The sequence below is a fragment of the Polypterus senegalus genome, chromosome 4, assembly GCF_016835505.1.
Source record: "Polypterus senegalus isolate Bchr_013 chromosome 4, ASM1683550v1, whole genome shotgun sequence".
NCBI lineage: Eukaryota > Metazoa > Chordata > Cladistia > Polypteriformes > Polypteridae > Polypterus > Polypterus senegalus.
The window spans coordinates 24,294,817-24,319,921 of record NC_053157.1 but is presented as its reverse complement, the minus strand read 5'-3'; the positions used below and the strand labels follow the sequence as shown (position 1 = coordinate 24,319,921).

The 25,105-nt window shown below is 38.1% G+C and overlaps 1 protein-coding gene across 2 annotated transcripts in view; it reads right to left on the bottom strand.

Moving 5' to 3' along the window:
* LOC120527191 (granzyme A-like) overlaps nucleotides 1–22,278 on the bottom strand; it is a 30,022-nt gene extending 7,744 nt beyond the window's left edge. Inside the window, exons 1-5 of one of the 2 annotated variants that reach the window (XM_039750346.1) lie at nucleotides 22,178–22,278; nucleotides 21,384–21,493; nucleotides 21,167–21,293; nucleotides 15,782–15,923; nucleotides 11,046–11,309 (exon numbers count right to left, since the gene is read on the bottom strand). In XM_039750346.1, coding sequence (XP_039606280.1) covers nucleotides 11,046–11,309; nucleotides 15,782–15,923; nucleotides 21,167–21,293; nucleotides 21,384–21,444 — 594 coding nt within the window. In that variant the 5' untranslated portion in view covers nucleotides 21,445–21,493; nucleotides 22,178–22,278. Of the gene's footprint in view, nucleotides 1–11,045; nucleotides 11,310–15,781; nucleotides 15,924–21,166; nucleotides 21,294–21,383; nucleotides 21,494–21,720; nucleotides 21,738–22,177 lie in introns of those variants that run through there. The other variant, XM_039750347.1, reaches the window with a different exon arrangement.
* Between the last annotated feature and the right edge of the window lie 2,827 nt (nucleotides 22,279–25,105).

The window sequence follows — 25,105 nt, the reverse complement described above, 5'->3', positions numbered from 1 at the left end:
TTTAATTGTGAAATCTAATCTAGTGTCTCTAACCTGTCTCTCATGAGCCTTTTAGGTCTAAGAAGGATGCCTGCATGGCTAGATACTGTTCCATAAATCTTTCCACCATGAGAAACAGAGAGTTCCAGCTTGTCCTCACATCCAGGCCTGAAACATATAAAGAACCTCATTGTCAAACAAGTCAATTCAAACAAAGTCCTGCCTGAAGGATAATGAAACAATGAAGTTTAGTTTCTTACCCAGGATATGTTGCTTCTTCAGGAACAAGGTCTTCATGATGGATGATCTCTTGATCCACACAATGGCATCCCAGATCCTTGCTGCCGACTCAGAGATGTTTTGGATGGTATAGTCCTTTTGTGCTTCAAGGCTGAGAGTGTGCACAAAGCATCCAAGCTTTATGATTTGGAGCTCAGCCAGGTCCATATTTGCAGCATTTTCTACTGTTATGGCTACAACCTTCTCCCTTACACCAAATTCTACAAGGACTTCTTCTATCCCCTCTGTCACAATAAGAGCACTCTGAGATTTGTCCACTACCTGGGTCTTTAGAACGTTCTGTCCCAGTTGTCCTTCATTTACATAGTGAAGAGTAACTGTGATATAATGGTTTGGTGCGATACTTATCCACCCATGAGTGCTTATGGCTACTTTTGAAACACTGGCAAGCTCACTGAGGACCAAGCTGGTTTGAGGATGTTAGATGACGTGTCTCTTGAAGAGGGGTGTTAACTGGGGCTAAAGGCTGCTGTCATCTCCCTACAGTTGAAAAAAATTAAAACTTTTTCACAACTGAGATACCTAATTTTGTTTGTTTTTGCATACCTTATTATGGTTTAAAATTAACTTATCCCTGGTTGTCAGGACAGTTCAGTTCAGACTTCAAATAAATACCTAGCAGTTAGCGATTTATGCTATGCTGTGCATACCTAAACCAACTCGACTCCACTGTGGTGAAGAGCTGTAAATCTTTCACAATAAACTTTGAAACAGCTCTGTGACATTGTGCTGTTTTTTCCTTTGTCATTTATCCATGGAGAACAGCATGTACTTGGGTATCTGAATTCTGCTATCTGCTGACTGACGCTGTCTGAACACAAATAAAAACCAACGCTCACATGTCCTGAGTGAAAAACTACAGACCTACTTACATAATGATAACGAGTGTTACCTTGACTTGACGATGTCAAGACAGTCACATTTTCAGTTTGTCTAATTCCAACTCGGAGCTGGAAACTACAATGAGTACAATTCAGTAGCTACACTTCTTCACATTTATATAATGTTGTACTTGTAAGTGGTTCATGTGGATGCTAGTGTCACCTCCTTTATATGGAACTACCTTTATACATATATTGCATTTAGCTGCCTTATCACTATGTTTACTAAAGTGAGCCCACACTTTTAAACGCTTCACCCTATCTGTCCCGATGACTGAAGAGCACAGAAGATAAACATGTGCAACCAATTGGAATCTGTCCTACTCTGTGCTGTGTTGGAAAGATATCAGCTCAGAGGCATGCTGGGACAAAACAGAACTTTCCAGAAACAAAAAAAACACAAAAAAATGTATGACAGGGCATCATGCAAACAGCTTCTTCCCTATGCCCCGCACCATCCACCATGCATCCCTCCTTTCATAACACAATAAACATATTATGTAAAGAACTATTTACGATATATAATTCACATTTTATCAGGAAACTAGCAGAATACCCACGCTTCGCCGCAGAGAAGTAGTGTGTTAAAGAAGGTATGAAAAAGAAAAGCAAATATTTTAAAAATAACGTAACATGATTGTTAATGTAATTGTTTTGTCATTGATATGAGTGTTGTTGTCACATCTCTCTCTCTCTCTCTCTCTCTATATATATATATATATATATATATATATATACATATAAAAATACCCGCGTTTGGCAGCAGAGTAAAAAGAAAAGGAAACATTTTAATAATAACGTAACATAATTGACAATATAATTGTTTTGTCATTGTCATGAGTGTTGCTGGTATATATATATATATATATATACACACACACACACATATATATACATATACACATGTATATACATATATACACATATACATATCTACATATATACTGTATATACACATATATATACAAATCTACATATATATCTACATATATATATTAGGGGTGGGACTCGATTAAAAAAATGAATCCAATTAATTAGAGGCTGTGTAAGAATTAATCTTGATTAATCGTATGTAATCGCACGTAAATTTGCCCCAAATCGCAAATGTGTTTTTTTAATTTAAAAGGGTTTTAGTGGGCGAGAGAATCAAATAATAGACATGAATATTGTAAACTCAAGCTCTTTTAATTTCTGGAAAAAAAAATGCTTTTAAACTGCATTTGAATTCAAAACAGAAACAAAAATATCATCCCTGGTTAAAATTGGGCAGACTTAAAAATAAAGTGGTAGTTTAAGTACTTTAAGTACATTTTCAGAATGGTATTGTCTTTAAATAATAATAACCAAAATTTCAACATAAAGTGCAGTTTTTCTTCTTAAAAAATAAGTCAGAAACATAAAAGGTAATTTGACCAACTTAATCTTTAAACTCTGAGTAACCTTAGCCAAAATTATTTTGTACATTAAGCTAAAACAGTGTGATCATTGAACATTTTGTAATTAGATGTAATTAGAATTACTAACGGTCACGGAAGTTCAATGATCTCCAGTAAGAGCCACAAAGTCCGCTTTCTGTAATGCATCTAATTTTGCTTGCTTTTCAGTGTGCACAAAACCATGCTTTTATCAAGGCTTCGCTCGGGTAGTTTTTTGAAATTAAATTTTCCTCCGATCAGTCGTAGGAACGCGCTTCATTTCGAGTGTAACATTTTTGTAGCTGTGATGTGTGCATCAGTGTAATCGATGTACCAGGAAATCATGCATTGACAAAAGTTCCCCTTTGCTTGGAATTGAATGTGTGATTAAATGCGTTATTTTTTGTTATGGAGTACATGCATCGAAGCTTCTCAGCTGTGCTTGTGCTAAGAATAGGAAAGATTTTAAAAATAACGTAACATGATTCTGCGTTAACCGCATATTTTTTCATACGTCTCAAACCAAGGAGATGCGAGGGTAAAATGAATCGGGAAGCACGCGTACATACTCAGTACATCCCCTCTCGGGAATCAAACCTCGGATGTAGGCGATAGAGGCGAAGCCTCTACAATTGCGCCACGGTGTGTGGCTTATCTATTTGAGAGTATGTAGATCGGGGTATATATATATATATTCAGCGGAGAGTAGTGTGTTAAAGAAGCTATGAAAAAGAAAAGGGAACATTTTAAAAATAACATAACATGATTGTCAATATACAGTAATTGTTTTGTGAGTGTTGCTGTGATCAAGGATTCGATTATCATTATTTGTTTCAATCAGGGTCGTATTTGTACGATGTGTTGTGTTCAAGTTACATTCTGTGTTTGTTAGTCGTTGTAAAGATTAAATTCTGTAATTACAGCCACCTGCGGTGGGTTGGCACCCTGCCCAGGATTGGTTCCTGCCTTGTGCCCTGTGTTGGCTGGGATTGGCTCCAGCAGACCCCGTGACCCTGTATTCGATTCAGCGGGTTAGAAAATGGATGGATGGAATTACAGCCACATTAGCTCCACAAATGAGACACGGGGTTTACCGGCAATGTCAGTAAACATATACTCAGCCTCCTATCGTTTTTAAAGGCTCTATTTTCAGAATCAACTTTTCTCTTCGGCATCGTGTGGGCTAGCTTCGCAATAACTTGCAGTATCATAAGCTAGACTTGATTAACGCGTAAGTGTTGGCAAGGCAGCTGAAGCGCTGCATTATGGGATCTGTAGTTTATTGTGTTACCAGCGCTTCATATACCGGGCCATTAATAACAATAATACAGTATATAAAATGATCTCGGGCGGATATAATTACACGCGGCCAGATGTGGCCCGCCCTTTAGTTTGACACATATGGACTAAATAGAACTTGAAAAGAAAAATTTTTTGTTGTACATCGAGCCCAGCGTGCTATTGTGGTTTTGCCTGCATGCCTCAATAAGTCATCCTCCCCTCGCTCTTACTTTTTTACCATTCATCTAATGAATACACTGAGTATGGCTTTACCAAAACAATCATTGATGGCGAATAAAGTATCCATTATTCGAGTATGTAGATCGGGTTATATATATATACATATATATATACCCGCGTATCGCATGAGAAGTAGTGTGTTAAAAAGCTATGAAAAGAAAAGGGAACATTTTAAAAATAACGTAACATGATTGTCAATATACAGTGATTGTTTTGTGAGTGTTATGAGTGTTGCTGTCATCAAGGATTTGATTATCATTATTTCTTTCAATCAGGTTCGTTTTGTAGGATGTGTTGTGTTCAAGTTACATTCCGTGTTTGTCAATCGTTGTAAAGATGACAGGTTTCATTCATCGATTCGTTTCTTACTGCATCAATAAACAGCTCGTCTTCTTCTTTATCTGAGACCTGACACACTGCATGCACAGGTTTTTTTACATTGCCTTCCTTTAGCGGGACATTGACTTTTTCCACCGTGTGCTTTGTTTCCACAGTAGCAGCATTTATGAATATGTTTATATGTATCCTTCATATTTTTGCTGCCTTTTCAATTGTGTAATTGGTTTTGTTCAGCTCTTTGGAACTGTTGCTTTTTATCTGTGCACTGCGTCAGTTCACGTGAGCCTTCGGTGTACATGCATCAAGGGTTCCCAGCTGTGCTGGTGCCATCTCGTGCTATGTCCATGGCTGTATTTAATGTTACCTTAGTCCTGGCACTTCTCTCGCAGTTTCGCTGAGTTTGTGTCAAACACCACCCTGACCATCTCATCTTCCTCTCCATAAGCACAGTCCTTCACCCGTGAATATTTACCCGTGGCAGTTTGCTATTGGATTGCGCTGACGGACGGCCTTATATGGGCAGGCATTAAATTACAAACGCCAGCGGCAGCCTGTCTATGAACTTAATTTAAAGTGTAGGTTTACATCGTGCTTTGTTTCAGTAGCAGAACTCATGAATATGGTTGTATATGTCACTTTCGCCGCTTCTTATTGTTTCGCTGCCTTCTCAATTATATAATGCATGTTTTCTTCAGCGCTTTTGGAGGTCTTCCTCCGCCCCCACGGCGTTCAAGCTCATCTCCATTACAGTAAATGGAGAAAAACAGCTTCCAGTTATGACCATTACGCGTAGAATTTCGAAATGAAACCTGACCAACTTTTGTAAGGAAGCTGTAAGGAATGAACCTGCCAAATTTCAGCCTTCCACCCACACGGGAAGTTGGAGAATTAGTGATGAGTCAGTGAGTGAGTGAGTGAGTGAGGGCTTTGCCTTTTATTAGTATAGATTAAAATAAAAATATTCTGACTTTATAATCTTATATACTCATGAACCTCCTGGGCTCTTTTGATTTGAGCCAGCACGTTAAGTCAGCCAACACACAAATGAGGGCACATTTTGGATTTAGTGATTACTTAAGGACTAAACGTTGATGTGAGGCAGATCGTTGATATTTCTTTCTCAGACTATTTTCTCTTACTAGTTAATATAGAAATAACGACAGAAAAACTTTATGAGAAACATTTTCTTAAAAAACATTTTGTTTTATTCATCTGCAGTTTCAAAGTTTACAAACATTTTAAGCAAACTGTCTGTTTGTAGTGCTTACTACACTAGTGAGAATAATGCAAATAGTAAGGTGGAAAATTTTAATACTAAAATGAGAGCTGCCGTTGACATAGCTACTCCTGAAAAGACAGTTAAAAAATCCTCCAGCACTGTTACACCATGGAAGACCCAAAGAGTGTCTGATCTTAAGAAAACATGCCGGAGAGCTGAGTGTAAATGGAGAAAAACTAAACTGATTATCCACTTTAAGATACTGAAGGCTAAAATAACAGAACACAAGAACATAGTCAGTCTTGAGAGGTGGTGCTATTTCTCTAAAATAATAAATAACAATGCTAGTAATCTAGAGTTTTATTCTCTACAATTGATCGTCTGATAAACCCAGGTCACTCAATGGAATGCCTCCATAAAACTTCCAGTGAAACTTGTGGGGCTTTTGCTATATTTTTTAATCACAAAATGAATAATATTAGAAATAATATAGTACATCTCCCCAATACTGATCCTCTTAAACCCTGGTACTCCATTTTAAACAAATTAAATTCTTTCATCAGGATAGATTTACCTGATTTATATAGAATAATTTCTCAACTGTGACCCTCCACCTGCGTCCTTGACCCCGATACCAACAAGTTTCTTCTAAGAAGGATCCAGTGTGCTAATTGACAATATTCTTGACATAGTAAACTCGTCATTAGATAAGGGGGTCTTCCCAGACTATCTTAACACTGCTGTTGTTAAACACCTGCTCAAGAAAAATAATCTCGACTCCTCTGCTTTTGAAAATTTTAGACCTACTGTATTTCTAACCTGCCTTTCTTAAGTAAAATCTTAGAAAAGGTAGTGATTATGCAGCTAAACGATCTCCTGAATAAACATTCAACAAACATTCAATTCAATAAACAGTTGAGTTTTAGAACAAATCACAGCACAGAAACGGCACTCGTTAAAATAGTAAATGACTTGCGGGTAAATGCAGACAGAGGCCGTTTATCTGTTCTCATCCTCTTAGATCTGAGTGCCACATATGATACCATTGATCACAATATTCTTAGAAATCGCCTTAGTTAATAGGTGGACCTCTCTGGCAGGGTCTTAAATTGGTTTGAGTCTAACTTGACAGGTAGAAAATTCTTTGTTAGTTGTGATAATTATACTTTAAAGACACATGGTATTCTATGTGGTGTTCCACAAGGATCTATCCTAGGTATCTCTGGGTAACGTGAGCTACTACAGCTATGCTGACGACACACAACTGTACTTATCAATAGCACCTCAAGACCCCGACTCTCTTGGTTAACTTACACAATGCCTTACTTGTGTTTCTGAATGGATGAATAATCAGTCAGTCAGTCTTTCTCTAACCTACTATATACCAATACAGGGTTAACGGGTGGTCTGCTGGAGCCGATCCCAGCCATCACAAACCCCGGGCAGGGCGCCAGTCCACTGCAAGGTACACACACACACACGAAGCACACACTAGGGACAATTTAGGATCGCCAATGCACCTAACCTGCATGTCTTTGGACTGTGCGAGGAAACCGGAGCACCAGGAGGGAATCCACACAGACACGGGGAGAACATGCAAACTCCAAGCAGGGAGGACCCGGGAAACAAACCCAGGTCTCCTTATTGCGAGGCAGCAGCGCTACCAATGCGCCACTGTGCCGCCCTGGATGAATAGTAATTTTCTTAAACTAAATAAGGAGAAAACAGAAATCTTGGTGATTGGCAAAAATGGGTATAACGAGGGTATTCAAAATAAACTTGATCCATTAGGATTAAAAGTCAAGACAGAGGTAAAAAATTTAGGGGTAATTATTGACGCTGACCAGAATTTTAAATCACATATTAATCAGATTAATAGGACAACATTTTTTCACTTAAGAAATATAGCAAAAGTTAGAACTTTGCAAGATGCTGAAAAATTATTTCACGCTTTTGTTTTCAGTCAGTTAGATTACTGTAACGCACTCCTCTCAGGACGACCCAAAAAAGACATCAATCGAATGCAAAGAGTGCAAAATGTAGCTCTCCTATAATCTTAACTAGGAAAAAAAATCAGAGCACATCAACCCAGTTTTGATGTCATTACATTGGTTACCTGTGCCATTCAGAATTGACTTTAAAATACTGTTTATGGTTTACAAAGCCTTAAATAATCTCGTTCCACCCTATTTTTCAGAATGCTTTTCACCTTACACTCCAAATCGTAACCTTAGATCTTCAAATGAGTGTCTGCTTAGAATTCCAAGAGCTAAACTTAAAAGAAGTGGTGAGGCAGCCTTCTGTTGTTATGCACCTAAAATCTGGAATAGCTTACCGATAGAAATTCGCCAGGCTAATACGGTGGAGCACTTTAAAAAACTGCTAAAAACTCATTATTGTTACACAGCTTTCTCATTTTAGTGTAACCCTGATATTCTGTATGTGCATTTATTTATCTTTATTTTCAATGGCTCCGCAATCCATACTAACCCCTACTTTCTCTGCTGTTCTCTTTCTAGTTTTCTGTGGTGGCGATCTGCACCACCACCACCTGATCAAAGCACCGTGCTGTCCCTACATTGATGGATTAAAGGTCAGATTTCCACATAACCATCATCACCTAATTCTTCCACATGAAGCCTGAAAACCATGAGGACTGATTGAGATCATTTAAGTTAGGTAGTGTGCCTAGAGGGGACTGGGCGGTGTCGTGGCCTCAGAACCCCTGCAGATTTTTTTTTTTTCTCCAGCCATCTGGAATTTTATTTTTTCTGTTATCCCTGGCCATCGGACCTTACTTTTATTCTACATTCATATGAAAAAGTTTGGGAACCCCTCGTAATTCTTTAGATTTTTCATTTCATTTTCACTAGGTGAGCTTTCAAGGTAGCAACTTCCTTTTAATACATGATATGCCTTATGGAAACAGTAGTATGTCAGCAGTGACATTAAGTTTAATGGATTAACAGAAAATATGTAATATGCATCATAATAAAATTAGACAGGTGCATAAATTTGGGCAACCCAACGGAAATATTACATCAATACTTAGTTGAGCCTCCTTTTGCAAATCTAACAGCCTCTAGATGCCTCCTATTGCCTTTGATGAGTGTCTGGATTCTGGATGGAGGTATTTTTGACCATTCTGCCATACAAAATCTCTTCAGTTGAGTTAAATTTGATGGTGGCTGAGCATGGACAGCCTGCTTCAAATCATCCCATAGATTTTCGAAGATATTCAAGTCAGAGGACTGTGACGGCCATTCCAGAACATTGTACTTCTCCCTCTGCATGAATGCCTTTTCTAGATTTCCAACTGTGTTTTGGGTCATTGTCTTGTTGGAATATCCAACCCCTGCGTAACTTCTATTTTGTGACTGATGCTTGAACATTATCCTGAAGAATTTGTTGATGTTGGGTTGAATTCATCCGACTCTTGACTTTAACAAGGGCCCCAGTCCTTGAATCAGCCATGTAGCCCCACAGCATGATGGAACCTCCACCAAATTTGACAGTAGGTAGCAGGTGTTTTTCTTGGAATGCGGTGTTCTTCTTCCGCCATGCAAAGCGCTTTTAGTTATGACCAAATAACTAAATTTTTGTCTCATCAGTCCAAAGCACTTTGTTCCAAAATTAATCTGGCTTGTCTAAATGAGCATTTGCATACAACAAGTGACTCTGTTTGTGGCGTGAGTGCAGAAAGGCTTCTTTCTCATCACCCTGCCATACAGATGTTCTTTGTGCAAATTGCGCTGAATTGTAGAACAATGTACAGATACACCATCTGCGTCAAGATGTTCTTGCAGGTCTTTGGAGGTGATCTGTGGGATGTCTGTAACCATGTTCACAATCCTGCACATATGCCGCTCCTGTATTTTTCTTGGCCTGCCAGATCAGGTGGGTTTAACAGCAACTGTGCCTGTGGCCTTCCATTTCCTGATTCCATTCCTTACAGTTGACAGTTTAAACCTCTGAGATAGCTTTTTGTAGCCTTCCCCTAAACCATGATACAGAACAATCTTTGTTTTCAGATCTTTGGAAAGTTGCTTGAGGATCCCATGTTTTCACTCTTCAGGGAAGCACATCTTGCAGTTGACCACCTTAAATACCTTTTCTCATGATTGGACACACCTGTCTATGAAGTTCAAGGTTTAACGAGCTGATCCAACCAATTTGGTGTTACAAGTAATCAGCATTGAGCAGTGACAGGCATTCAAATGTGCAAAATTACAAGGGGACCCACATTTTTGCACAGCCAGTTTTTCACATTTGATTTAATTTCATACAACTAAATGCTGCTTCACTAAAAATCTTTTTCAGAAAACACCCCAGCTCAGATGTTCCTAGGAAATGAAAACATACCATTGTTATCTTTTTGTTGAAAGTAAATTATTATGCAGGCTGAGAAGGGTTCCCAAACCTTTTCATATGACTGAATGCCTAATTTTAATTTTTAGATTTTTCTTTCTTTCTTTCTTTCTTCATCTTGTAAAGCACTTTGAGCTACATCATTTGTATGAAAACGTGCAATAGAAATAAATGTTGTTATTGTTAACAAAAAATGGGTAGCATAGTTTTCTAAAAAAAAAAGGGCAGGGTGTCATACAAATAGCTTCTCCCTATGCTTATTAAATAATGAATCAAATTGATTACAAATGAATATAAACCTGACTATTAATACAAAATAAAGTAAGATTTTAAATAAAAATTAAACCCAAAATATACAAAAATGGTCAAAATGCTGTGTCACCATGCTACAAGAAATAATGAAAATGTTTTCTTATTTTTCAAAAGTAAACATACAAAAACTACAAGGATGAACTTTGGAAAAAAAAACACATGACTTAATACACACTCAAGCGTCTCCAAATAATATATATGTTGAATAAAATAAAATTAGAAGGAGCTTGGAGGAGACTTAGCCCTCTGGAGGCTTAACAGAAAAACTATGGGGTGTAACATTAAGTAGAATCCCTACTATAACATAGAATCGGTATGCTACTAAACAAAAAATATACATATATATATATATATATATATATATATATATATATATATATATATATATATATATATACTATATATATATATAAAAGACGGATTACACTTTGCCACACATGCATCTACACGACTAAAACATGATCGTCTGACTCCTGCAGTGTCATCAACATTAGAGGACTGTTACGAATTTAAAAACACCGCTAATGTTAGAATTGATTAAAGTTACACAAATATTGAAAGTGGCACTGTTTTTCCAGATGCTTATTGATATTTTGTTGCCGAACACTCCAGAATCGTTACCAATTTAAAACCAGGTTTTTGATGCCCATCTCCATTAATACATATTTGTGGGTCTGTTGTTATCAACTTAGGGTAGACAGCAAAACTTACCTGACAGACATCCTTTCCTCCGCTCTGTTCTCCAGCACACATCATGCTTGGTGTTAATATTCCATTGTAAGAATCTGTTCCATTACATTCTTCTCTGCTTATAACCTTGACGTTAACTTCTTGAAGCGCTTTGGCCGGGTTCCCATTATATTCAGTTTTCCCCCATCCTGCAATCCTGCAGCTGGTATCTGCTGGGGTGTCTACCTCACTAGTAGGCAGTGGAAGCATCTGCACATACTGATTGATGGTGGCTTTCTTGCTCAACTTTAAAAAGAGGGAGAGAAAAAAAAACCCAATAAATTAAAAAAAATTCAGCATAATATTGGTCCAATTTATTGGAATGATCTTATTTATACATCTGGATGCATGTGATATGTACAATAAACTTCATCAGTGAGTTCTGTTTTGTTTTTATCAATTTTATTTCAAGAAATTAATATGTATAAAAGTAATAAATAATTTGGTTGATGTTAAAAAATGTATTAAAGGAAAGGGGAACTATTAAAATTAAAGGCCCAAATTAACAAAAAAAAAATTATAAGCAAAAGATTCAAAAGCTGTGAAATCTACATAATGGCAAGAATTGCAAAAATATCAAAAAGGGAGTTCCAATTAAATCTCCAAATTCAAAACCGTAAAATGTCAAAAAGTGAAAATTCCAGATTTAAAGAAGGAACGAGAGCTAATAAATAATTAAGCCACTCGACGCAGGTATTGCAAAGGCAAAACCAATCGTCAACAATCAAAACTAAGAAAGAATTGCAAAAGTCAAAACCAGAAAAGCAAAAAAAGTGGTCATAGACACAAAAAATGATGAAACAGGAATATATGAAAGAGAAGTCATAAAACAAAAGCATGGAATCACTAAGGCCTCATCAGCTTGCTTGGGAGTGGTTATCCTCTTAAATAATGGCTCCAGTAGCAGCCAAGTACTGCTAACTTGCAGCATCAGGGGATCCTACCCTCCCCAGGTTCAACACAAAAATGAACAGAAAATGGAAAAATACAAGAAAAAAAAGACATTTATGGCAGCCAAGAAAAATGGACAGCCTTCCAGCAGTAACAATGACTATTAAGAAGGTGCTTAGTGATTTGAATATTGTTGAGGGAGATGTACTGCTTAGATTAAAAGGGCTGATATCTAACAAATCACCAGGGCCAGATAACATTTATCCTCAGGTGCTAAAGGAGGTTACTGGGGGCATACATAAATCCTTGAGGCATATTTTTTAGAAAGTCTTTGGGGAAATTCCTAAGGACTGGAAAACAGCAAACATTGTTCCTTTATATAAATAGGTAACTATAGGCCAGTAAGGTTAATGCACATTAAAAGGTTATTGAGGGAATGAATTATTAAGGAAAGTATTGAGCAGCTTGTGGCAAGAACAGGAGTTTTAGTGAAAAGTCAGCATGGATTCAGATTAGCGAGGTTTTGTTTTGTTAACTTGCTGAAACTCTATGAGGAAACAACAAAAAGATATGATCAAAATTGTTCAAACAATGTTATTTATATTGACTTTCAGAGAGCACTTGATGAGGCCACACATGAGAGGGTGGCCTTCAAGCTAGAAGGAGTGGAAGTTTCAAGGTGTGGTAAGCAGATGGGTGCAGAATTGGCTAAAACACAGGAAGCACAGGGTAATGGTGTGAGGAACCTTATAGGAATTGAGTGATGTTAGGATCTGTCCCTCATGGGCTCGTGCTGTAACTGCTGCAAATTTTAATAAATATAAATGATCTGGATAAGAATATACACAACCAGCTGGTTAAGATTGCAGATGACATCAAGCCAGATGGATTGATTGGCACATAATTGAACGGATTAAAAATTATTTCAGAGGGACTTGGACACCATACAGGCTATTGTAGCAGATAAAATGTAATGTAAGTAAATGTAAAGCATTACATGCAGGAAGTAAAAATGAATACACAATGGGATGTTTGAAACTTGAAAGTACATCTTAAGAGAAAGATTTGGGAGTCATAGCAGACATGTCACTAACAACATCCAGACATTGTTCAGAAGTCATTAAGAAGGCTAGCAGAATGATGTGTATAACACAACTCTAAAGAGATCATTCTTAAATTTAATAACACACTAGTAAGGCTGCACACAGTCTCCGACCTACAAAAAAGACATAGTAGTGCTAGAAAAAGTCCAAAGTAGAGAGACAAGGCAGATTCCAGGACTGCAGGCTATGAATTATAAGGAAAGATTAAAAGAATTGAACCTCAAGGTAGATTAAGAGGAGACATGATTGAAGTGTTTAAAATTGTGAAGGGAATTAGCACAGTGGATTGAGACTCAGTTTAAAACGAGGCAAAGTAGGAAACTTGTTAAGGGTAAATTTTGCACAAACATTACAAAGTTTTTCTTCATACAGATAACCACAGACATGTAGAATTAATTACTAAGCAGTGTAGTAGACAGTAGGATTTTAGGGACCTTCAAAACTCGACTTGATTAATTTAATAAACTGGCGAGCTTTGTTGGGGGTGAATGGCCTGTTCTTGTCAAAAAGTTTCTGATGTTCTACTATTACAAACAGATACCCCAAAACTAGAAAAAATAATAAAAAGCAACCGCAAAAATAAAAGTATTAATCTCAGCTTCAAAAACAAAATTAATAATTTACAAAAACAAAAACAAAACAAAAGTTAGTGAACATCTGACTTGGTCAACTTACTATGAAGAAAATGAACATAGAGTGATTGTACAAAAGTATTTGTGTGCACCAAATTTCAACAATGATTTTGATTGAAAGAATGATTTTTGATTTGATGACAGAATGTATTTGACTTCCCAATAACGAATCTTTGCTTGTTTTTTTAGCTCAAGATTCTTTATATGGTCCTTAATAAATAAAATCTTTTTTTTTGCAGGATACCTCACAAAACCCATTGGTCAGTGTTATTAATATACCAATGCACCACTACTTCATGAAGCATATTATTTTATGACATGTTGTTGTTGGCAACAATGCTTTAAAAAAATTAATTTGAGGGGTACATTAGCTAACCATAATAAGAATATTATGAGCACTGAATTAAGATATATAACATGGCTAATTTACATGCATAATTAGCCATGTGCAGCTCAAAAAATAAAGGAGCCCTCCACCTCTCTCAAAATGACAACTGCAAAATAATAATAATGTAAAATTTATTGCAGTTTCAAAAATGTTTTTTTCCTTAATGGAAGAAAAAGTTGTGATGCATCTGCACACATACATGGAAAACAAAAATGATTTTCCAGCTGCAACCAGAGCTGCAACTTTGTGGTATTGCCATTTGGCTAGCCCTTAGGGACACTTAAAAGGCCATTGCACCATTATGATCCACTCAAAACTAGTTCAGTTTCTCCTTGCTTATTAACTTCAATGCATTTTGTCGAGTTTGTCAAAGTCCCCAAATATTTTTGTGATTTCGCCAAACTCACTGTAAAGCAAACTTCGTAGGGTTCTCTCATCACTTATGTGAATTATGGAAGGAAATGAGAGAGCATGAAAGAACACAAAAATGTCAGGAGAACAAGCAGACTCCAAATAGAGCAGGATGGACTAGTACTGGGAAACCTCAGGCATCAAGCATCTTCCCAGTGTAATAACTCGGTAAAGTACCTGTTAAGCATAAACTTAAGTTTTTTCTCAGATAGGAAAGACAAAACTGAGAAAGAGGAACACTTAATTAAGATAATTCTTTTAATAATTAAATAAATTGTAAAAAAAAAAAATCAATAATCAGGAACCAGACAATAGCAGTCTGCTTACAAAAAAAAATAGCTCAGTTGGAGTAAATATATAAATCAATAATTTAAATACTACAACAAACAAGAAATCATAAAAAGCTCAATACTTAAACAAATAAGAAGAGAACTAGTAACAGTAATGACAATCCTTGAGGATACAAAAATGAAAGACAAACCAAAAACATCCTAACAAAATGTCTCAATGATGCACATTCTATCTTTGGAAAAGCACACAAAGAGCGCCCAAAAAAAAACACAGCTGCCCAAGCAAGCTAATGACACAGTGAAGAACACGTAGCGGGTGGAAGTCTTAAATAGTCCTGTCAGGTGACTGTGACTTTAACGACTGGAGCACCAAAGAGTTACTATAAGGCCCTGGCCCTTAATAGACACAAACATTTGAGAGAAGAGCATTGAGAAAAAGCACATGGAAAAAATGCAAAAATAGGTACAAATTGAGGGGCTGGGTTGAAAAAAATGAAAAGAAAACCAGAGTTTTAATCCTAGCAAAACTGAAGATGTCATTCTGGAGACCACCAGTTTTTGTTTTCTTTTACACAGTATACTGCATGTAACTTAGAAAAAAATAAAAAGCATAATTATTGCCACCATTTTTTTTTTAGATTCAATAATTGTTAAATAATAGTATTATAATTAATGACATGTTAATATTGTTGGTAAATGCTGCTGTCTTGTGGTGAATTGCTGGTTCTGTTGCAGCTTATATGGAATGTGTAAATTTTCACCACATCCATTTGGGTTTTCTTCTGATTGCAAGGTTTCATCCAGAAGATGTCAGGGTTAGGTTTTTGGTGTCTATTAACTGGTCTGATGTGAGTGTGTGCCATCCAGTGGAGTAACATCCCATTTTGGACAAATGATACCTTCCAGCAACCCTCCCAAAAAACAAACAGATCTGGATAATGTAACTACAAATATCCATTATAGAAATGTGGGCTGGAAAGTATAACTTTAAAGCAGAGCTTACCTTTACCAGCATGAGGTTATTAACATAGTATGCGCTGTTATAGTCTTTATGGACCACTTGCTCTTCTATTTCGATTATTTGCTGTTCATTCTTATTTTTATTAATAGCATGAGTTCCAAGTATTGCATATACATATCCATTTCTGTATACAAAGAAAACAAACAAAAATCTTTTTAAACATTGTAGTCAAACAGTCAGTAAGTGAGCTTTTATTAGCAAACTTTCCCAGTTTACTATAGATGAGTAGAATATGCAACTGGAGAGATGTGATGGAATATTGAACTGGAGAGATGTGATGTGTTCATATATATATATATTGTGGACGCTGGCCCGGACACACACAGACGGACATCATATTTCACCCAACACACGTTTATTTTCAACAATATTTACAGTGCACAAACCCCAGTGCCTCCAGCACTGATCCTCCAATGTCCAGGCCACACAGTCCTACTGCCTTTCTCCTGGTCGCCTCTAGTCCTCCCTCCAGCTCCGTCCTCTTCCACCCGACTTCTGCCGATGACTGGAGGGAGGCGGCCCCTTAAATGGGAACCCGGATTGGCTCCAGCTGCTTCCCGGCATTCCTCCGTAGCCACACCCCAGTGTGGCGTAAGTGCCGGCTGCGCACCCGGAAGCCGTCCGGGTGTCCCCTGTCATCATCCCCCCAGCACTTCCTGGTGTGGCGGAAGTGCTGGGTTCCCGGGATATACAGGCACTGGGGTGCCGCCTGGCGGTGGCCACGGGTCCCTACAGGGCTGGGCTTCCAAGCCCTGTACCCAAAGCTCCCAGCATAACCAGGACGGACGCCCCCTCTCGGTCTGGAGGAGGCACAAGGAGGCTGGAGCCCGGCCGGGGACCACAATATATATATATACTAGCAAAATACCCGCGCTTCGCAGCGGAGAAGTAGTGTGTTAAAGAATTAATGCAAAAGAAAAGGAAACATTTTAAAAATACATATATATATATATACAAACACATACATATATATATATATATACATACACACACACATATATATATATACAAACAGATACATATATATATATACATACACACACACATATATATATACAAACACATACATATATATATATACATACACACATACATATATATATACAAGCACATACATATATATATATATACACTAGCAAAATACCCGCGCAGAAAGGAAAAGTAGTGTGTTAAAAAAGCAATGAAAAAGAAAAGGAAACATTTTGAAAATAACGTAACATGATTGTCAATGTAATTGTTTTGTCACTGTTGTGAGTGATGAGTGTTGCTGTCATATATATATATATATATATATATATTTACACACACACACATAAACATATATATATAAATATATATACATATCTATACATATACACATATATATACACATATATACAGTGGTGTGAAAAACTATTTGCCCCTTCCTGATTTCTTATTCTTTTGCATGTTTGTCACACAAAATGTTTCTGATCATCAAACACATTTAACCATTAGTCAAATATAACACAAGTAAACACAAAATGCAGTTTTTAAATGATGGTTTTATTATTTAGGGAGAAAAAATCCAAACCTACATGGCCCTGTGTGAAAAGTAATTGCCCCTGAACCTAATAACTGGTTGGGCCACCCTTAGCAGCAATAACTGCAATCAAGCGTCTGCGATAACTTGCAATGAGTCTTTTACAGCGCTCTGGAGGAATTTTGGCCCACTCATCTTTGCAGAATTGTTGTAATTCAGCTTTATTTGAGGGTTTTCTAGCATGAACCGCCTTTTTAAGGTCATGCCATAGCATCTCAATTGGATTCAGGTCAGGACTTTGACTAGACCACTCCAAAGTCTTCATTTTGTTTTTCTTCAGCCATTCAGAGGTGGATTTGCTGGTGTGTTTTGGGTCATTGTCCTGTTGCAGCACCCAAGATCGCTTCAGGTTGAGTTGACGAACAGATGGCGGACATTCTCCTTCAGGATTTTTGGTAGACAGTAGAATTCATGGTTCCATCTATCACAGCAAGCCTTCCAGGTCCTGAAGCAGCAAAACAACCCCAGACCATCACACTACCACCACCATATTTTACTGTTGGTATGATGTTCTTTTTCTGAAATGCTGTGTTCCTTTTACGCCAGATGTAATGGGACATTTGCCTTCCAAAAGTTTAACTTTTGTCTCATCAGTCCACAAGGTATTTTCCCAAAAGTCTTGGCAATCATTGAGATGTTTCTTAGCAAAATTGAGGCGAGTCCTAATGTTCTTTTGCTTAACAGTGGTTTCGTCTTGGAAATCTGCCATGCAGGCCGTTTTTGCCCAGTCTCTTTCTTATGGTGGAGTCGTGAACACTGACCTTAATTGAGGCAAGTGAGGTCTGCAGTTCTTTAGACGTTGTCCTGGGGTCTTTTGTGACCTCTCGGATGAGTCGTCTCTGCGCTTTGGGGTAATTTTGGTTGGCCGGCCACTCCTGGGAAGGTTCACCACTGTTCCATGTTTTTGCCATTTGTGGATAATGGCTCTCACTGTGGTTCGCTGGAGTCCCAAAGCTTTAGAAATGGCTTTATAACCTTTACCAGACTGATAGATCTCAATTACTTCTGTTCTCATTTGTTCCTGAATTTCTTTGGATCTTGGCATGATGTCTAGCTTTTGAGGTGCTTTTGGTCTACTTCTCTGTGTCAGGCAGCTCCTATTTAAGTGATTTCTTGATTGAAACAGGTGTGGCAGTAATCAGGCCTGGGGTGGCTACGGAAATTGAACTCAGGTGTGATACACCACAGTTAGGTTATTTTTTAACAAGGGGCAATTACTTTTCACACAGGGCCATGTAGGTTTGGATTTTTTTCTCCCTAAATAATAAAACCATCATTTAAAACTGCATTTTGTGTTTACTTGTGTTATATTTGACTAATGGTTAAATGTGTTTGATGACCAGAAACATTTTGTGTGACAAACATGCAAAAGAATAAGAAATCAGGAAGGGGCAAATAGTTTTTCACACCACTGTACATACATATATATATATCTACATATATACACATACATATGCATACACACATACTGTACATACATACACACACATATATACACACAAATACATATATATATATATACATACACACACACATATAAACATATATATACATATACATACATATCTACATATATACACACACACCTTCCAAGCCCTTTACCTGAGGCCCCCAACATAACCAGGGCGGACGCTTCCTCGTGGTCCGGAGGAGGCACAAGCCCTCCTCCGGTCCTCCTGGCGCCCGGCCGGGACCACAATATATATATATATATATATATAAGTTATATATATGTTATATATATATATAACATTTACATTGCCTAGGCTTACTTATCCTTGCATGCATAACAGAGCATGTGCTACAATTTCAACAAGATTGTTTACTAAAAGTTCAAAGGATTAATAAAACAAATGTGGTAGTAGCTACACAGGCCCCAAATCTGTAGAATAGTCTACCTGCTTCTGTAAGGGAAGCCCCACCAGTGTGAACATTTAAATCCAGAGTGAAGACTCACTACTTTAGTCAGGTATACCCCGACTAGAGCTGTGGACTAACTGTTCATATTGTATCTCTGTCTGTTAGTTTTTGGGACACAAATATGACATTCATTCTGAACTTTTAGTGACCCCCGTATTCTATTTCTTGATTTCCTGCCAAGATACCAATACAGCGCGAGATCTGAAGTTCAGTGATTCAAGGATGTAATATGTGCCTGCCTATAGCATATACTTGTATGTACAGTGCCCAGTAGAATTGTAGACGGTCATTTGTTATCTACAACTTTGTCTGTTTAGTGGTGACTGTGAACTTCCACGGTAATGGAATGTTGACTGTACATCTTTGAGATGGACTGGCCCTTTAAAAGGCTCCTGTTCACTGATAGCTGCCTTTCCCAGCAATCATCGAGCACAAGATAGTAACAACACCCATACCAGGTGGCAGAGTACTGCAAAGTGCACTCACTCACAAACCTACAACTGTGGAACGAAACTGGAGCACCCCGGGGAAACACACATGAACAACATGCAAACTTCATGCAGGGAGCAGTCAGGACATGAACCCCAGTTTCTGTATTGCAAGACAGCAGCACTACCACTGCACCACTGTGCTGTATTATATTATCCATCCATCTATGAATTTTCTAAACCCACTTCATCCTAAGAAGGGGCACAGGTAAGGTGCAGCTAATTCCAGCAAGCATGGGGCAGAAACAAACCCCATCCAGGGTGCCAGACCACCGCAGGGAGAACACACAGATATGCTGACATACCCTACACACACACACACACACGGCCCAATTTAGCATCGTCAATCCACCTACTTTCATCTCTTTGAAATGTGGGAGGAAACCATAACACCCTGTGGAAATTCATATGGACAGTGGGAGAACCTGCAGACTCTGTAATTGAATACGAGTCTTAATACTGCCAGGTTACCACTTCACCACCGTGACGATTCATATTGCATTATTAAATATAGCAATAAAATAATTTAAAAGCATGTGCTATCTCTTGCCCTTCGTGTACCTTTTAAGAGTGTACCGCTCTTAAACGGTGCTCTCTCTGTCACAGAGGTTCTCATAAAGCCTCCATCTAAGAATGTCATTATTTTTCAGGACGGCTTTCTTGCCTCCTCTTTGCTTTTATACTTTCAGTCTTTGAAGGCGACTTTCTCAGTGTGTTCCTTTACTCCTTGTGCGTCTCACACGTGTCACATCACCAGTCATATTGTTCTGAGGGACTGGAGACACAGACCTTAGTGTTTTATTATATAGTAGATTATATTTGTAAGGGAAAACAAAACTGCTTGAATCTGTCTGCCTGTTGAAGTTAGGATGTCCTTAGCTCATTTATATCAATGCAATTTATATTAGAAAATGAGATCCGATACAACATTTAACTTTGTCTTTTGTCCTCTGATAACAGTTTACATATGAGGAGTTTTATTTCTTATACTTTTATTACATTTAACTAGCATGGGCCTTTACATAATACTTAATTCAGAGGTTTGATGTGCCATCCTAGAGAAGTTGGACTACCTGTGCCACCTCTGTAGGGTCCAGGTATCGCCTCATGCTACCAGTAGTGACACTGACCATAGCCAAATGCAAAACTAGTGAACAAACAGATGAGGAGGGGAAAATGTCAGTGGTCTCCACCTGTTAAACCATTCCTGTTTTTGGGGGTCGTCTCATTGTTGCCCCTCTCTTGTTAATTTCATTAACACCAAAGCAGCTGAAACTGATTAACAAGCCCCCTCTGCTACTTAACTGACCAGATCAATAGCCCAGAAGTTTCATTGACTTGATGCTATATTCGGATTAAAAAGTGTTCCTTTAATTTTTTTTGAGCAGTATATTTTACCTGTAACAGTGTGCTGCTGTCAGGACCCAGTTCTCCTTAATCAGAGCGCCTCCACAGTTGCCACTAAGATAGACCATGTAAGGCCTCGAATGTGGAGCAACCTCTGTACCTTCAATAATACACATCCCTAGTCAAAAATAATAAAAACGTCTGAGTCCATACATTTGTATTCTTAGAAGTTAAATTCTACAAAAATGTGTACAGGAGTGTTACTTACCTCCAGGACAGAGTAAGAGGAGAGGAAGTGCAGAAATGGTGAGTACGGTTAGGAGCTTCATAATTCAGATCTGATGTGCAGTATTTTGCTTCAGCATTAGTTTTTATACTCTGGCAAAAAAAAGATATGCTCTTTGATAAGCCATTTAGCTGATTTGATTGTTATAAATACAGTAAGCTTTCAAAGATACCATCTAATCAGTGAAGAAATAAGCATCAGGCACCTAAACAGACTTCTCTCTGTGCTAATTACACTTCATATTTGACTTTGCATCTTCAAATATCTTATACAATTGCAGGTAAAAATAAATATGTTTGGTTCAGATCACGCTTCATACCTGAAAAATAAAATTTGAAGCATAGCCACGATGAGAGTGAACTGCTATAGAAAAGAAAAACTAAAATAAGTTCGGAGGCATCATAATGTCCTGATATGGCACTGTCAGGTTATTGGGGTTTGCTGCATCAGTGTCTGCCCAAACCTGAAAAAGGCATTTAAACTGATTAAAGAGGACGCATGCTTTTTAATGAATAGGTTGCAAGGGTAACAGAAGTAGGTTGATAACCTTAAATGAGCGAACAAAATATAAGAAACCACATATTTTCATTCATACTACAAGCATTTTGGTATCCATATACACTCCTTCGTTTTTCGAAGTGGAGCTAGTTATTTAAAAAAAAGCCATGTTTACACGATCTCGTGCATAAACTTTATTTACTGAGCTTTTTACATAAATAGCTGACAATACTAGTCAGAAATACGTTCCGGATTAAAAAGGGAAGTTTTCAACATACCGGTGACGCCTCCAAAATCAACTAACGGCGCGCTTCCCAATTCCTCCGTGACGCTTTTCTTTCTTTCTCTGCTTTTTTCGCGATCGTCCTCTCCGTGCCTTTTTATTTCAGCTGCGCCCCTTTGGTGTTTAGGTCGGCGCGCCGCCCCCAAACTCCAAAAGCAGCCTCCGATCCTTCGTGCCCAATCTTTATTTAAGTAGACATTCACGAGATCTTTCGCCTTTTTTTTACGTTATTTTTAGATGTAGTAAATTAAATAATACAACCTTAAGCCCTGCTTAACACTGACAACTGTACTCTACAAAGGTATACTTTGTACAAATAAATATTTATTAATTCTTAAATGTCCATATTGTTCATTTTCTCTTCTCATTCTTTTATTTTTGGCCTTCTTTTCTGAGTTATTATTGTTTCAAGCTGTTAAATGTAAATCCTCCAAAGAGTAAAAAGCTTCTTCTCCGCTTTCTCCACTGCAATGCAACATAAGTGTGAGCCTTAATAACAGTAAAGGGGTGTCCTTGCAGTCAGGGCCATCTTAACAGCATTATAGACCCCTGGGCAAAGCAGTGCACTGGAGCCCCTACCTGCACAACCACTCAGCAAGTCCCCTATGCTTGTGGGGCTCCCGCGTGCCCATACGTTAAGTCAGCCCTGGTTGCGGTCAGCCATCACATCAAGAATAACACCCAGCTGGTTAAAGGTATTAAAAATGGTTTGTTATTTGAAAATAAAGCACAAAAAGGAAAATAAAAATCAAAGTGTAAAACAGAATACACAACAATGTTGTCCTGCCACTCTAGGTTTTTTTCAAGTGGGGTTTGAACCCCTGTCTGTACCTTGAATACTTGCCATACTGTCTGGTACTACATTTCTTACCTCTCAATTGTCTCTTTTGTTTCATACTGGTCTGATCATTCCACCATGCACCTTCTCCATAAACTCTCCTGCCAACCTGTAAATGTGTGCTTTCCATGGGATTACTTCAAACTCCCTTCTGATGAAACGTCAGGTCAAGCCCATGAGTAATTTTGGCTCAGAGGTGACTCCACTTTTGCTTACTCTAATAGTTTCTAATGTTGAAGAGTTTTCAGCAGGCCTCATGCAGGCAGGCATCTCAGATACATTTAGCTTCTTGGCCACCTACTTTTGTAACAGGGAATCTTGCTACCGCCCACTCTAACTAGGGACCATGTGTCACCAAATAACAGTCTAAAGGTTTCTATACCTTTAAAAAGGCAATTTTTTCTCCTTTCTCCTTACCTGGGACTGTGCGCCATCTACTTTCTCTGTGGGGAGAATTCATCTTCCATCGTATCTGTTTTGTGGCCTGTCCTCCTGCTGAGTTGAGAATTATTACCCATTTGCACCCAGGCTACAACTAAAAAAAAAACTAAAAAACATAAAGGGCCAAGATGCTTTCTTCTAGTCAGTCTGTGTACCTCTCTTTCTTCTGTCATGTACCACATTAGTGGTACTTTTACCTTAGGAAATTCCTGCCAGCCTGGCACAACATTAGTTTTTTAACAGCATGAAATAATAATAGTCAGTTAGCAATTATTGGGGCTGTAAAAGCCAATCTTAGAAAATTAAAGCTTTGAGTTAAATCCAAATTAGTGTTTGCTTAATTTCAATATAATATAAATTTCTTCCATAGTCATAGACGATGGTATAGTCATTTCCCCCTGTAAGTTAGTATGAGATCGAACTTTCTTGCTAAAATGAAGATACAGTGTGATAATTGAGTCAGTTGTTGTTTAGAAGAGGCTACAATACACAGGGACTTAAAAGACCCATTTTCAACATAGAAATGGGATAGGCATACAGTTTTCTGACCGTTTTGAAATGGTTCAGAATCATTTAGAAGTCATTTTGTATCGATTAAAAATGTAACAAGATTTATAAGCTTTGAACAGAACTTCTCTTAAACAAGAACTTTTCTAATTTTTGCTATTCCAATTTTTTCTTTTTTTTGTGAACTGAGACGTGTCTGAAGGCAGGAGGAGAGGAGTACGGTAAAGAGAGTGGAACTGAAGGTAGGAACTCTGAATGTTGGCAGTATGACTGGTAAGGGGAGAGAGTTAGCCGATATGATGGAGAGAAGGAAGGTTGATATATTGTGCATTCAAGAGACTAAATGGAAGGGGTGTAAGGCCAGATGGATCGGAGGTGAATCCAAATTGTTCTATTGTGGTGTGGATGGGAGGAGAAATGGGGTAGGAGTTATTCTGAAGGAACAGAATGTCAAGAGTGTTCTAGAGGTGAAAAGAGTGTCTGACAGAGTAATGATTATGAAGCTGGAAATTGTAGGTGTGATGATGAATGTTGTTAGTGCATATGCACTGCAAGTTTTGTGTGCAATGGGTGAGAAAGAAGATTTTTGGAGTGAGTTGGATGAAGTGATGAACAGTGTACCCAAGGGACAGAAAGTGGTGATTGGAGCAGATTTCAATGGGCATGTTGGTGAAGGGAACAGTGGAGACAAGGAGGTGATGGGTAGGTATGGTGTCAAGGAGAGGAATGAAAAAGGTCAGAGGATAGTGGATTTTGCCAAAAGGATGGACATGGCTGTGTGAATACGTATTTTAAGAAGAGGGAGGAACATAGGGTTACGTACAAGAGTGGAGGAAGATGCACACAGGTGGATTACATCCTATGCAGAACAGTTGATCTGAAGGAGATTGAAGACTGCAAAGTGGTGGCAGGTGGTCTGTAGGACGATGTTTGAGATCAAGAAGATCTTGAGAGTGAGAGTGAGGGCAGAGCCAAGTATCAAATGGTGGAAGTTGAAAAAGGAAGAATGCAAGGTTAAGTTTAGGGAGGAGGTGAGACAGGCATTGGGTGGCAGTGAAGAGTTACCAGACAGCTGGGAAACTACAGCAGATGTAGTAAGGGTGACAGCAAGAAGGGTGCTTGGCGTGACATCTGGAA